This window comes from Python bivittatus, unplaced genomic scaffold (assembly GCF_059951505.1).
Source record: "Python bivittatus isolate LINGU-HERP-01145 unplaced genomic scaffold, Pbiv_v1 ctg000790_np1212, whole genome shotgun sequence".
In the NCBI taxonomy this organism is placed as follows: domain Eukaryota; kingdom Metazoa; phylum Chordata; class Lepidosauria; order Squamata; family Pythonidae; genus Python; species Python bivittatus.
Window position 1 is genome coordinate 4,213,866 of NW_028277110.1, and position 16,413 is coordinate 4,230,278.

The 16,413-nt window shown below is 43.4% G+C and overlaps 1 protein-coding gene across 6 annotated transcripts in view; it reads left to right on the forward strand.

Moving 5' to 3' along the window:
• ARHGEF9 (Cdc42 guanine nucleotide exchange factor 9) overlaps positions 1–16,413 on the forward strand; it is a 242,733-nt gene that overhangs the window by 190,921 nt on the left and 35,399 nt on the right. For all 6 annotated transcript variants that reach the window (XM_007421913.3, XM_088129201.1, XM_088129199.1 and 3 more), the window contains 2 exons: positions 3,930–4,162; positions 11,082–11,211. In XM_007421913.3, the coding sequence (XP_007421975.1) occupies positions 3,930–4,162; positions 11,082–11,211 (363 nt within the window). The remainder of the gene's footprint in view (positions 1–3,929; positions 4,163–11,081; positions 11,212–16,413) is intronic.

Genomic DNA, 16,413 nt, shown 5'->3' on the forward strand with positions numbered 1-16,413 from the left:
GGATGTTCAAAGGTGTTTTGCAGTGTTGAGTTCCTTGATTGATAGCTGCCTTTTCTTATTTATACACAAATTATATGAGAGTTCCTGCCTTCAAATGTGTTGCAGTATTTTAGGGCAACTAACCAAAGAGATTTTAACCGGCTAGGGTATGAGTCAACCCTGTCTCTGGGTGCCATTACTATTTAAGTTTTTACATCCATTTGCTTGATGTATATGTGGATGATTTGAGTCATCTTCCACCGAAGCTGGCCAGTAAGCATTTTTCAGTGTTGCTGTCATGCCCCAATAGTGCAGAGGAGTAGTTATCCTGAGTTGTTTTGATGACCAACACACAACAACAGTGCTGGAATAAAAACCGAATGTTCAGCATTACTGTCCTTGTAATACAGGTGTCTGGAAATCACACTGCACTTAATGTTACGTTGCAATTCTAAGAGAGATATCTATCATCTTTAGCATCCTCCTTTTCCAAAGACCACCCAGGACCAGCAGATTTTTTTTTTAATGTAAATTATTTATTATCAGATTAATACAATAACCTGTGTTTAAGATTGCTGAATTTTGATTTATTCTACATAAGGACTGCATGAAGACAACAGCTCAAATCACTGAAACTGCATGCATATAGATAGATATAGATATAGATATAGATATAGATATAGAGTTTCTGTGCTGGCACTGTGAGATGTTTAAATGTTTTTCCTTTTCCTTTTATTTTTCTAATTGATGACTGTAATAAGGGAAACTAAAACCAGGATTGCATTCTGTGTTATCTACACATCTGATAGGCACTCCCTCTAGCTTGTCTTCCTAGCCATTAATAAAAATGTGGAAGAGTACAGTGCCCCGGACTGAACCTTGTAGCACTCCATTGATATTGCAAAGGGTGCAGAACAAGGATAACACAAGGACAAAAGACAGGAAGAAGATAAGCCTATAAAGTGGTCCCTGTTCTCAATTAATATTACAGAATTGGGGCTGGTGGGCAGTATTTTTAAGCCCAGCTGCCTGTTTACTGGAGGAATCCAATTCAAAACATAAAACTCCTCCTTGAATATATCCAGTGAAGGGGCGCTGTAGAGGGCAGAGGGAATGGCCTTGTAGGACAGTAGGAGGAGCCACTACCAAGGCAATGGTCAGATAAGAGGAGCTTGAGCCCGGGCCAAGAAAATAACTTGAAAAAATGTCTCAGCCCCTCCCTAGTTCACCCAAAGATAAAGGGAGGGAAGCGGGCTGCGCATTCAGACTTGCAAGATCCTGTTACTATAACTTTACAATAAAGGTAGTACTGATCTACGGGGCAATGGTTTCTTAATCTGGTCTTCCTGGAAGGGCTGACCTCATTCTTGCAAGTCTGAATGGCTAAGAAAATATTTGGATCTGGATTTGCAGGGTCATAATCCTGCACTTGGTCCAGTGGCCTTCAGTGTAGTAGTTAAAGGCACCAGGCTAGAAACCAGAAGACCTGGTTCTAGTCCTGCTTCAGGCACGAAGCCAGCTGGGCGTAACGGGCTGTGAGAATAACCTTGAAGAGCCGCAGCCTAGACAATGGTCTGATAAACGAAATCTGAGTCCAAACCAAAAATGTAATTTGAGAAAATGTCTCAGAACTGATCCTCCCTGGTTCTCTGGAATGTAAAGGCAGGGAGGGGAGAGGCGCGTTCAGACTTGCAAGATTCTGTTACTGTAACTTTACAATAAAAGTCGTATTAGTATTCATGATTTTGGTTTCCTGCTCTTGCCTACCTCAGAGGGCTGACACGGGGTGACTTGGGGTCAGTTACTCTCTCACAGCCCTCAGAAGGCAATGCAAACCACTGCTGAAAACGTTGCCAAGAAAGGTGCAGAGATTGGCCCAGGCAGGGACCTGGAGGCAAGATGGACTCAAAAGCACGGAAGAAAACAAAACTGTAACACACGCGTGAGGAACAGGATGTGTGTGCTGACAGAGATGGCTCTCAGAGACTCTTTGCTCACACTTTCTTGCCTGTTGCATAAATACCATTTTACAGGGTGATGGGACCGTAGATATATCTAGAAATGTCAAGAAAAGCATGCAACTTATCTTTTCCAGCTTCTCCTTTAGGGAAGAAAGAGCCATACGTTGGTGCTTATGTAAGAAAATGCCACTTATCCAGGGCGCTGGATCCTTGGAAGCGTAACTGGGTTGCTTTCTGTGTCAACCAGACTCCATTTCACACCAGGAAGGCTCTGGAGAGTGTTAGAGAAATGCATGGCGGTTGCCCATGATTCCTCTACAGGATGCCATTAAAACCCTTCTGAGCATCTTGCATCCTAATGCCAGATTATCCATTCTCGTTGTTTGCTCGTTTTCATTCATAAATTGTCTTTAGAGCAATGGCTTGGGTTATGAACAGGCTTTGAAAAAAGGAAATGAAAGAAAACAGAATTGCCGTAATCCATCTGGGGTTGTCACAACTTTGTCCCAAGGATGGTTCTTGCCACAAGGTTCAAAAAGTTTAACTTCAGCGATCAGTTTCCAAATGAAGATGGCAAAGAAATGGCCTTTGCCGACTTACCAAGAAAGGCAAAGGGAGACTGGGGGGACTTGCACTGGTGTTGATGGGAGAAACGAGCTCATTAAAGGAGTGGTCCATGTTCTGGGCCTCTGAGGAGTCAGATTCTGAATTGGAGGAGCAGGGCTTGACAGAGGCTGATCTTGGAAGCCAGCAGGCTCTTGGGCACCTGCAGACGCAGCTCAGAAAGAGCAGGACTAAGACGAGACTTCTGCACCCAGCTCTGATTCCTGCATCTTGACTTTGCCTGCATGGAACCTCTGTTTCTGAAGCATGCGCCTCTGTTTTTTTGTTTTTTGAGCTTTCCGGACCTCTTGCACTGTGATGAGATTTATAGCTACCATAAAGAGTTTTGATCTGAGTCTGACCTCCTGCACTTGTAATTGGTGGCACAGGACAGATTGCAACTGCCATCAAAGGAATCTCCCCCCTTTACTGCAGCCCTCAGCATGGAGCAGATACTAGCTGAAATTGAATAACTGAAACCTGAGCTGGCACAATTGGCAATACAGGCTGCAACACCAGATCCTAAGTATCTTTATACTTGAGAAATTTGATGGCACTCTTGGCCAGGCTCCAGCACTTTTGGCTCAGTGAAACATATACAGGTAGTCCTTGCTTTTAATGACCATTAGTTTAATGATGGTTCAGAGTTATGACGGCCTTGGGAAAAGTGCTTTATGACCCCCCTGTAGTCACGTGACTGTGATTTGCGACCTTTTTATGATGGCCATTAAGTGAATCGCTGCAGTTGTTAAGTGAATCACATGGTCATTAAGTGAATTCCACCAAAACCATTCATTTGGGAAGCTGGCTTTGCTTAACGACCATGTGATTTGCTTAATGACCATGTGATTCGCTTAATGGCCATCGTAAAAAAGTTGCAAATGCTGGTGGGGAAATTCTGGAAGTTGATGTCTACACATCTTAAAGATGTCAAGGTTGAGAAACACTGGTCTACAGAAAAAGTAACTGAAGGGTCCTATGATAGCATTATTGAGTTACCTAAAGGGGTGTACAGAGAAGAAGACCTAGATCTAACTTCCATCCCTCGCTGAATGCAGGATACGGCACAACCTTCTGCCATTCCAGAGGGACAGAGTCTGGTTCAACGTTAGGAGAAACATCCTAACAGGAGGAGCGGCTTGACCCAGTAAGGTTGCAGGTTTTATTTCATGGAGATGTTCAAGCAGAGGCTTGACAGCTATCTGTCAGGAATGCTTTTAACTTAGATCCCTGCACTGGGTCCAGGGCTGGACTCCATAGTCCCAGTGGCCTCCTCCAAGTGCAGTTTTGGTCAACCTGTTCGTTGTGATTGAAATCTGCCCTGTGGCTACTTCTTTATGGCACAACTCATTCTGCCCCTTCCTCCTCCTGTTCTCCTCTCTGTAGCAAGATGGATTCTGGATCTACTCCGAGTACTGTAATAACCACTTGGATGCATGCATGGAGCTTTCCAAACTAATGAAAGACGGCAGGTACCAGCACTTCTTCGAAGCTTGCCGTCTCTTGCAGCAGATGATCGATATTGCCATAGATGGTTTCCTGTTGACCCCTGTCCAGAAGATCTGCAAATATCCTCTGCAGCTTGCAGAACTGCTCAAGTACACTGCACAGGATCACAGGTATGGGGCTGTAGGCGAGCTTGGATTCAGGGAGGGGAGTAGCAGCTGGGGCTGCTTGGAGATGGGCCTTTATTCCAAGCTGTTTCTCTGTAAAACGTGGCTCCTGACTTGTCATTGCTAAGTGGGAGCTGGCAGCATATTTTGTAGGGCGCCCAGGCAACGTCAACCTCTCCCTCTCATTCATTTCATTTTCTCTTAATGAGGACCATGCCTTTTAGAAACAAAGCAAAACAAAGCTTGGAATGGAAGCACAAATTGCAGTCAGTATCCACAATAGAGAGAGTGTTTGTATGTGTGTAATACAGTGATAAACAACGTACGGGTAGTCCTCGACCTATGACCATTCGGTCAGCAACTGTTCCAAGTTACAACGGCGCTGTGCGAATGGTGGTTATGACTGGTCCTTGGAGCTCTGCCCATCCCAGCACCCCTGCAGTCACACGATCACAATCTGGATGCTTGGCAACCTGTTCGCACATATGACTGGTTGCCCGGTGCCATTTGCAACCTTCTCTGCTGGCTTCCCCAGGAAGGCAATGGGGAAGCCAGCAGGCAAGGTTGCAAGTCCCTGGGGTAAGTCTTCCCACCTGCGCACCCTCCCCCAGCCCCTCTGTGCTTGTGCCACGCTCGTCACTCATACACTCCTGCGCACCCTCCCCAACCCATGCACCCTCCCTGACCTGCATGGCACCTCTTGCGCACCCCTGCACACCCTCCCACACGGTGCTTCATGCACTCCTGTGCACCCTACCTGACCTGCGCAGTGCCACTCACATATCCCCCAACCTATGCAGTGCCTTTCATGCACCCCCTTGCACCCTCCCCAACTTGCACAGCACCTCTTGCGCACCCCCATGCACCCTCCGCATGCTGCACCATGCCTCTCATGCACCCTCCCAATTGCCATTGTCACGCACTCTGGTCCCAAATGCCAGCACACTTTCATGTGCTCCAGTCCCAATTGCCGTTGTAAGTCAGGGACTATCAGTACATATGTTAACATTTTAGAACAACATTTTTGTCCTCTAGCTGCTCACACCAGTCAGATGGAGGTAAAAGTGATCTAGCAAGGAGAAATGTAAATGTCATTGTTTGCTTGAATTATTTTCTGAGCATTGAGGGCCTGCCTGCCACATACCACACGTGTGTGTGCACGCACATGCACACGCACACGCCCCTTTGGTCTCCCCAGGATCTTCCTTCCATCAGAGCTGATCTTCCAGACAATTTTATTTACTTATTATTTTCTGTAAATGCTGATGGGATCTGAATAGAGCCTCGAGACATTCTTGGAAATCAAGATGAGGCTGCTTTGCAGGAGGGGCCGTGCCCAATTTAATTTATATTTTAAAGATGAACATCCGTTTGGGTAGGCAGGTGTTTGCGGGCACCACCAACCTCCCCCTGTCATAAGCAAGTGGGGCTGTTTATTTCTTCCCTCATTAGTAATCATTTTTATCTTCCAGCCATCTAAATTTACTCTGTGAGATGCCACGTGGGTTGAGAGCCAGATTTCTGGCCACTGAAACTCGTGGTTGGCACAATATTGTTAGGCCATGAGCCTTGTCCTCCTGCTAAATCATTAAGAAAAAGCCATGGTTCCCCTCCAGGGAACCGTTCCATAGTATTAATCCATCCGGCCCCGGCAAATGTCCCCAGCCATTTTTCATCTGTCATTTGCTCGTTCAGCTGGAGCCGTTGGGCTTCTTTCTGCAAAACCTTGTTTTGTTAATGAGCGGATGGCAGGCGAGGGGAGGGGGCAGCCCCATTCATAATGGCACCTCTAAAAATAAAAGCCATAAAATGAGGGAACGCGGCTAGGACAGGGAGCGTATGTCGCTGCCATTAAAAGCAGCGAGGCTAAAAGCAGAGGTTATCTCCTTGGTTTAAACTCCAGAAATCTAGAATGTAAGGATGGGAAGTCGCCTGCTTCTCTGCCTCCACAAAGGCAGCCGGGGGGAGGTGGGGGGCAGAGGTGAAGATCAGCTGGTTAGAGTGTCCTCTGCTCTTTGCCCCAGTCAGCCATCCAGTCCTGGCTTCTGAGTCCTGGAGCATCACCTGGCTTCCTCTGGCCTATGGGCCAAGGGAAGCTGTCTTGTCTGTTGGCTAGAGCAGGGGTACATGCTTCTGGCATTCCAGACGTGGCTGAAATTCCCAGCACTCTTGGGAAGCATGGCAGTGGTGAAGAGCACTGACATTTGTCCTGGCTGCATGACATGGCCTTAGGGCCATAAGATGGCATTCAGTCGTATATGGGCCGGTCTGTTGGGCAGCCTAACCATTTCATTATGCATTATGCATTATGCATTATGATGCATGAAGTAAGCCCTTCTGTTAAGCCACTTTATTGACCAGTTTGTTAGACTGATATGGCACTTTTTCTTCAAGAACCCAAGGCAGCTTATGTAGGGACCTCCTTTCGTTTTATTCCCACAAAAATAACTTGACTGGCTCCAGGTCATCCAGGGAGTTTCCACCGTGGCTGACGATGGATTTGGACTTGGGTCTCCCCACTCCTAGTCCATAACCTTAACCACTCCACCACCCTGCCTCAGGTTGATGGTTTGATTTGGGAGGGCTTCCCACGTTATATGATTACAGAAATTGTGATTTGTAAACCCTGGTTCAGTCTTGGGCTGTATGAAGCCAGCCACTATTTTCTAACTTCTGGGTATGGTCTCTGTTGCAACTTATCTCAGTTTCTGGCCACCTACAGCCTCACTGTGCTTGGAAATCTGCACTTGTCATATCCTCCTTCTTCCTCCTTCCTCCTTCCATTCCCTGCCTCAGGAACACACTCTTCTATGCGCAAAAGCACTTTGGGTGGTGGCAACACAGCCAGAAATAACAAGGGGGTTTGTTGGCAAGAGCTGTTGTGGCATTCTTCTGACATAATGCTGAGTGGGAACACACCAGGTGCTTGTGGGAGGCCACAGTCAACCTCATGCTAAAATGAGATGCTCTTTTAATGTTGAAATGTACACAGGAACTTTCTTCCCAGGTTCACCCATTTGGATTCTGTCAGAAATGCTAAGGTGTGCGTCAAAGTTGTGAGAGGAGTAATGGCTCAGGGACCCACCCATTTGGAAAATGCAGCCTTTGGGAACGAGTTGCCTTGTGGAATATTTCTTCTCCCACTGCTCCTACCAGTTTGCATTTTGGCTGCAAGAGAGTTTCTTTTTCAGAGGAGCCTTGGCAACATGTTCTTGGGTGGAGTTGGGTATTCTTATTTATTGATGTGCTGATCAAAGGTGTGAGTTTGCGTGAATGTCCTGTCCTTCACTATGCAATTATTGCTCTAGCAGTCTGCAGCCTTCTAGGCTTCCCCACTTTATTTATTTATTTATTTATTTGTTTGTTTGTTTGTTTGTTTGTTTATTTAACCGCCCATCTCCCCTCAATGGGGGAACTCTTCCACATTTCCTTTTGTCAGGATGGAACTTCTCTTATTATTGAGAAATGGGCGCAGCCAAGGAGGAAGAATGGGCCACAAGAAAATTACTTCACCTTCAGTAGCACAGTAACAGAAGCCCAAAAATATCTCCAGGAGGAATATGAAATCACTTCTCAGGTGCCATGAGAGTAAGATGGAAAAAACAAGCCTTTGCAGAGAAGAGATCAAGATGGAATTGGGCACAGCATTGGTATAGGGTAGTGTTTTTCAAATTTGGCAACTTTAAGATGGGGACTTCATCTCTGGGACTTCAACTCCCAGTATTCCCCAGCTAGCATGAATGTCTGCAAGAAATACCATTTGCCTGCAAGCAAGAACTGGTGGGACCACAAAACAAAGTAATAGAAAATGAAGCAGCTCAAGTGCTCTGGGACTTGAGAATTCAAACAGACGAGCACCTGCCATACAACACCCCAGACTTAACAACTGTTGATAAGAAAGACAAAAAAGTCTGGATAATGGACAATGCAATACCTGGAGACAGCAGAAGAGAAGAGAAAGAACTGGAGAAAATCACAAAATATAAAGACCCGCAAATAGAATTAGAACAACTGTGGCTAAAGAAAGCAAAGATAACACCAATAGTAAGAGGCACCTTAGGTGCAATCCCAAAACATCTGGAGCACCCCTTGAAGACCCTTGGCATTGACAAAAATCATCAGTCCATTGCCAAAGGCAGATTTACTTGGAACAGCTTCCATCCTGTGACAATACCTTTAACCCCATCAGACAACCGCATCTGCCTATCCCAGGTCCTTGGGAAGGACTCAATAGATGGATAAAAATGCCAAATCCAGTCTTAAACATCTAGCTGACTGTGCAATCAACAACAATAATAACAGTTTAAACTTGCCACCCAACTCTCAACAAGTCAGTTGAATAAGAGTAGAGAACCTGTGGCCCTCCAGAATTTGCTGATCTACAAATCCAACAGTCCCAGAAAGTATGAGTGATAGTGTGCAATGCTGGGATTTATAGTTTACCAGTTCTTTTCACCCCAGTCTAGAGATGCCCCTAGTGGCTTTCCTCTGACTTTTTCACATCATTTAAATGGCTGAACAATTTTTCCATGGGATCAAAACACAAAGTCCGGGCCCATTTAGCAATGAACAGAGAAATCTTTAGCAGGCCAGCTGGGTGGACGTGTAGAGGGACAGATGTTTATGCTTCTATCTCCACATGGTTTTTATTCCCATCTGCAAGGGATAGATTTAGAACTCTCTTTGGACTATCCTGGCCACGAACAGGAAGATCCCAAGGAGCTGTCCAGGGTCTTGAAGCTGAAAAGACCGTTCTGTACTTTGACCCAACAGTATGGCAGAGAAACTTGGTTCTTGTTTCTATCTAGACCAGCATTTCCCAGAATGGTCATTTTCTGCATTTATGGTCTTTAAGTCCCAATACTCTCCACCAGCTTGATTATTTCTGAGAATTTTGGGAACCCAAGACAGATTCACGTAATAGTGAGAAACATATATCAAAATCAGGTTGTGTGCCATACTTGGGCTTTATGGCCTCCTGGAATCTGTCCCGCAAATTCCAAATGAATATAAGAGTTGATCCATGACTAATTGCCACATGGATTTCACAACATTAAGCTGGGCCCTTTATCTGAAGTCAGTAAAGAAGAATGGTGTAAATTACAGGCTGCTATACTGAACTCGTATGTGAGGGGATGCATGACAGAAGATCACACATGTTCACCAGAGGTAAGCACCTCTACAATGTGGTCTTCTCCCAAGGAAACCTGATCAGCCTTCCCAGCTAGTTGCTCTCTCAGATGTGTTGGGCATCAACTCTCATCATACCTAGTCAGTGTAGCTAATGAAGGAAGATTAAAGCACATCTGGAGGGCCTCATATTAGAGATAGTTGTAGGGGTGTCTTCAAGGACCTCCAGCCTAGTTCCTTGAAATGGGATGGATGGATCAAGTGCAGTGTTGATTTAAAAAAATCAGCCATGTCTCAACAGCCTGCTTAGGTTTTTTTTCCTCATTAGTCAGAAGTCAATATTAAGCCCCAAGTTAATCATAAATTATGGTGACACCAAGGAGGCAACTAGCTAGTCTCTCTCTCTCTCTGACTGAAATCAATGGTATGGTCTTGGAATGGAAAATACAGCACATGGCAGAAATCAATACTATTGATTTCAGCATTTTTTTTTCAAAAGATTGATCTTTGCTGGCCCTGGCAGGACACAAACTCACACATGTGCGCACACAGAGATGCCCAGGCAGAAATACATTCATACCCACGTTCTAGAGTTTGTGTTTAATTACCCGGATAAGATTCTACTGTGAGAACAAACACCGGCAGCAGGATCCAGTAGAAAGCACATTCATGCTTTGTTAACATCTTTGCAGTTTCTTCCCTTAAGAAAGAGACTTTGGGTGTTTTTTGTCGTCTTCTCAAGATACCTGAGAATTCCTTTAGCATTTCTCCTTGTGGAGTTTTTGAGGTTTTGTGTTTGAGGTGGCAATGGGTGCTACTGCTGGTGTGTGTGTGTGTGTGTGTGTGTGTGTGTGTGTGAGTGACATGGCTTTCCATCTCTCTTGTAGACTCCCTGGCGGTCAACACTTCCTGATATGAAAAGGCCTACGGTAATGGAAGTGGAGAACGCCAGGGAATCTATACACCCCTGGAGAAAGGATTGCACAATTAAGGACAGGACATCGGTGCAAATTCTTGCTGATCTTGAAATGGAATAAGAATACTACTCTTCCACTTATGAGAATGTCACCAAACCTTTCTTCTCTTTTGAGAGAAATCCATCAATGTCATCCAATTGAAGCAGGAGTGCTGGAAAAACTTGCAGAATAATCCTAGCCTGATTCCATGGCCATAAAAGAACCTGTTATAGCCCATCTGAACTGAGTTTGGGAACTGTCTGCAAGTACCTCAGTACCCTTGGCTGGGTTGCTACCTCACTTCAAACCATTGCATGGTTTATCTCTTTATGGTTTATCCTTATCTTTTAAAATAGCCATTGTGATTGCAAAGCACGTTTCAGGGCTTAACGTTATCTGTGAGTAGAGCCATTGGAGTTTATTCAACAAGCTGTAGCTAAGGATTCTTCAACAAGCCTACGTTAAGGCAAACTGCGGTGGGGTGCGGCCTTTGCTGGTTCTAGTGAGGAAGTTTTCAACTGGAATTCAGGATCCCGTACTTCCAGATGAAGATAAGTTGCCAAAAGCCAACCATATTGGATGGAGACAGGACCATAGCTAGGGAAAGAGTGCAACCTTTTCATGCAAAAAAAAATCAGGATTAGTTCTGAAGCAGAAGGATGAGGTAGCTCAACCTCTCAGAGAATCACTATCAGAATGGATCATCTAGGCTTAGATTAATTGTGTGATCCAGCCTCAGGAAATTTTCCACGCGCATCTTGTCATGTTCCCACGTGACATCATTGTTACATCACTGCTGTAATTTTACAGGCTGTTCCTCCTCTCCTTTTTCTCCCCAGTGACTACCGGTATGTGGCCGCTGCCCTTGCTGTCATGAGGAACGTGACCCAGCAGATCAACGAGCGGAAAAGGAGGCTGGAAAACATAGACAAGATCGCTCAGTGGCAGGCTTCTGTCCTGGATTGGGAGGTACGTTGCACTCCTGCGAGCATTGCACTTGTGTCTGTGGGTAGTGCAAGGCTTCACAGCAGATCGGGCATTCGTTTCCTGACAGCCGACCTTTGGGGACTTTTTAGTTATTTGTATAGGCCGTTTATGCCCTGCATTTTCATGGGGGGGGTGGTTTCCCGTTATCTCAAAGTTGCGTGGCTTTGATTTTTTGCACCATAGACATTCTTAGGGAGTGTCGTTGCTCAGTAGGAAATCCAGTGGTTTCTGTAGCTCAAGGCCTCCTTTCCCCATTGACTCTGCCATGACTGAGTTGGGCAGATGCCTGCGTAACTACTGAAGGGCACTGATGCCTCACTGATCCCTTGTCAGCTTCAGTGAGTTACAGTTAGTACAGTTAAAACTCTTGGGATTTTCCCCTGCTTCCTTTGACTTTCACCCTCATTTATCTGAATCGCCACTGCATTTAAATCCTGCCTACCTACCTTTGGAATATTCTCCCCCCAGAGGTGCAGCGGGCCCCACCCTCCCGGCCTTCCAGAAAGGATTAAAGACCCAGCTCTGCCAGTGTGCGTGGGGCGACGTGAGCTCTAACCGTCCCTGGGGGTGGGCAGCGCCCGACGACGCTCCCTGAGTGATTCGCCAACTCTCCACCTTTCTTATTATTAGGATTGTTTTTATATTGTATTTTAATGAAATTTATCTCTGCTGTAAACCGCCCAGAGTCATTTCACCGAGATATGCAGTAACAAATCTGATAGATAGATAGATAGATAGATAGATAGATAGATAGATAGATAGATAGATAGATAGATACCTTTTCCTGGGAGTTTAATGCTGTACAGGAGACATCTCCCCTTATTTTGTTTTATAATTTTATTTTATTTATTATAATTTTATTATTATTGTTTTATTTTGTTTTATTTTATTTATTATTATTTTATTTTATTATTTTATTATTGTTTTATTTTATTGTTTTATTTTATTTATTATTATTTTATTTTATTATTTTATTATTATTGTTTTATTTTATTATTTTATTTTAATTTTATTTTAATTTTATTCCTACAACACTCTCATGAAGTCAGCTGAACTGAGAGGGTGCATCTGGTCAGCTGTCTTGGTCACAACCCTGTTAATAACTATTCCTCAGTGAGAGAGGCTAAGAATGTGACCCTGGTGGTTTATTTGGTTCTGGCTGAAAGGATATTTTCAGAAGCCAGCCTTTGTGGCTTGTGCCCCGTGGCTGATAGCATAATGTTATATGTAACCCAGACTGTGCTTAACAGAAGCTACAATGGAGTATGACTTGTGACTTTAGCCCCGGATGTATTGATCTTCATAGTGACTGATTAACTCCATTTATAAATTAATGTTCTCCCGCTGCAGTTAAGACAATTAGCCATTTATAACTTACAACACAAATCCTGTCTCTGCCTCCTAACCTGCTGAGATCTGATCTCGAGGCCCTTCTGTGAATGCACCTATTGTGGGCAATTTCTCTATATTAGAAAATCTCCTAATGCAATTCTCTTTTAGCCAAGCCATTAGCTTAACAATTTCCAGACACATTTCAAGTGTTTGAAGTACCCTGTAAAGCTTATCTTGAGACCAGGACACCAAGTATTTATCTTGAAATCCTTCTTGGAGTGAGTCCAAACTGGGCTGACTTAACTTTTTTGAACTAAGACACAAATCACATGCAGGTTAAAACAGGGTAAACTAGTGTCAAAAAATGGCTGAGTTAAATCAGTATGACATCTTATTCTCACAATCCAATCTCCAACACATTTCTTCATAAGGATTGTGTAGTAAATGGCTTAATAGATAGATCAAAGCTACACTATAGTCAGGCAAAATGAGCCTTCCCATTTCAGAGAGATGAAATGGTCTCTGTTTTATTTCCTGTAATATTTCCTGTGATCTAATATTTACATAATGATATTGCATCTTTGTCGGGTTTCTATGAGCCAGGAACCTGAGATAACACCAACTTCTTTCCCCAGTTGTAGAATATCCTTGTGTAAAACATCTTCTTTTTTAATATATGCATTCCTGAAGTAGTTTTTTTAAAAGGTCAAGTCTTATTCCCTAATATTTTCTTTCGGCTATTTCTTATTTCAAGGGAATATAGGCTTTCTTATTCCAGTTCTACACAGAAGTAAAACTAATGCTAAATAAATATTTTATTTGTACATTTGTTAGATTTGTACGGCCACCTAATTGACATGTATAGATATTAGTTATTTAAAGTGAGAGACGTGGTTTATAGGGATTGGTGGGAGGAACTAAAATTGGTGGGGGGAATCAGGCAGGAGATTGGGGGGGATGTGATTAATTCTCTAGCCTTTCTGTTCATAATTCAAGTCTTTGCATGTTTTAATGCAAATAGGGAATTCCTTTCTTAATGGAGATTAATTCAGTCTTGGTTCTTGTTGTTTTTAATATGCCTTGTTGAGTCTTTTTGATGTTCATTGAGACATGATATATGGAAGTATATCTCGAGAACAAACAGAGAAGGACAGGACTAGTTATACCAAATTAATTATGGATTATTACTTCTTTATGGAAGCAGTCATTGGAAACAGAAGATAGTCAGAAACACAGTAGCTTCCTTCTGCTGTTTACAGGGAACTAATGCAAGTTACCCCTTAAGAAGGACCTCTGGACTACATATAAGCTTAGGTTAAGAAGAGAATAGTACTGACATACTTGGTATTCATGAGAAGATGGAAAGTTGCCTGTTAACCTTTGCACTGGATCAACAGCTATTTTTGTCCCACCATCATTAATACTGGGAGAGGTTGGTTTTTAGAGCTATGGCTTCCATCCAACTGTGCAGAGGTGCCCCCCCCCCTTAATTTAACAATTTAAAACGACCAACAGAAGCAGCCTTTGGGAGAAAAAGAAACAGGAGCATTATGGAAATGAGGAGGGTGAGGAGATTAACCAGAATTCTCCATTGAAACAGGAATATTCCAGTATAATTTTGGCCCTGGAAATTTAAGGCATAGTTGGCCGAACAGTTGTACCTTCCAAGGAATGTTCAATTGCTAGTGAAAATACGTCATTTTCAATAGGGACAGCCAAACTGCTGCCTTGAAAATGAATTGGGGCAACTCGGGCAGCAAGTTGAACATTGCAGTTCTGTCTCTTTAGGGAATTGTGTTGGGTTCCCAATATAGAAACATCTACTGTCCTGATATACTTTCCTGTATTTTATTTATTTATTTATTTATTTATTTATTTTTATTATATATAATAAAAAATATATAATATTTTTATATTATATATATATAAATTTATACACACACACACACACATACATACAATACATATCTATATATATGTATATGTATATAGATATCCAGAATCTCCTTAGAATTATGTTTTTACAGTCCATCTGTTTCCTGATTCCCAAGTAGCCGTTCACATCTGTGCAAAGGCAGACTTTTCATAGAGTAAACTGAAAGAAAACGGGAATGGAGGCCATTCCCCCCTCCCCGCCCCCTTAGTGAGAAGCAGGTTTCCCTTATTTTTATATCTAACTTCCATTCCAAACCGCTGGATTGCTGAAGCTCCGTATCATCCATATCTGGACAAATTCTGGGGTTACCATAACCCAATTATATCCACCGAAACTCACAGCACTCTGCCTGTGAATATGTTCAAAATATGAAGTCAGAGCAAGACATTTAACCTCTTTGTGTCAAGTCCAATATTGATAGAGTGCTTGGAGTTCAAGACAGTCCCATTAATCCTAGCGTTTGAAGGTTAAATTTGGAGGTCAGGCTTTGAGAAATATCAGTGCCGCTGGGATATCCAGATAGACCCTGTTTCATAAGACGCAAATGCATTCCCGGCTCTGACTTTTATCTTCCCGTAGCTTTAGCAAGCTTTTAACAGTGACCAAGATGGCAAAGGGGGGAAGGTGCCTGAGCGAAAGGAATTCAGGTTCAAGAACTCAGAGGCGCAGCACAATTGCTGGTTTGTTTGCTTGGAACCCTGCCAGCAACAGCATGGAATTTATTCCTGAGCACAAAGCGGTTCTCAGCTGTGGCCACGTTGCAGACGCCTAAGATGAGAAACGGGTTTGTGCAAAGGCCCCGCATGAACAACGCGAATTATGTCATTGCAGTTAGGATTTGGCTATACTGTTCACATTTAATAATTAAGCTTGGGTTTCTACCTGTCGGTTAAAACTGTGATAACTTTATAACTTTTCTGCAGACGTTGTTTAAGTTTGCTTGGCTCTGTGCTCTCCGCGGAGAGTTTTTTCTCCTATCGAGTCGTTCTTCCCAATGGAAAACAAAATGTCACACACACCCCTTGCACCACCCTGTCCCCCCAATTCCATTACTGGCACCCTACTTTCTTAAGTTAGGCTTAGTTTTATCAGCATGACCAACGCCTTGGGGTTTGTTTGGTTTTGTTTTTTTAGTTTTGTTCTTCCCACGCACAAAAATGTTTCTGTTTTCACAGGCTAGAAATTTAAAATAATACTGGAGCTACGCATGTTACTGTCATGCAGACAGCCCGATCTACCCTATGGTGGAGCAGGATGTTTGGCTGTTAGTCCTGAGGCTGGGAAGCAGCGGGCAACAGTGATGCCCAGCACTGCGGGCCCCAAGTGGTTTGGGGTGCTCCCCCTAAGTTGGTCCAGTATCCTCAGATGTCCCAGAGGGGATGTCTCATTGCCAGCATGGAAGTAAAGTTGAACCCAGCCAACTTCTGCACTGGAAATGAGTGAGAAGTACTGTCTGTTCTCTTCCCTTTTTTTGAACAGGGCTTTTGATAAACCCCTCTCTGTCTCCCCCATGGCCCAGATCCTTCCAACTTTTCCAAAATGCCTTCTCTAATTTGCCCCGTCTTGTTTCAGGACCAGCTCTCCTTTTCCCTCCATTCAGTCAGTCAAACTTTATTTCGGTCCAAGACCAGGATAGAACCAAATGATTAATGACCTGTTGGAAAGTAAAAGAGGAGGACGAAACATAGAACACCAGCTAAAAAAATAATACAGAATATGATTGTCCCTATTGTTATCATTGCAAACTACATCTCTAGGACAAAAAAGGGGGGGAAAAACCCAGAATGTTATTTGTCTAAAACTAAGGCATAAAGCTAAAAATCTAAGAAAGAAATAGGTTAAAATAAAGAAGTATAAAGTATACTTATTTAGTATTGTTGGGAAGTTAGGCACAGTCATACTATATTGAAGGATGG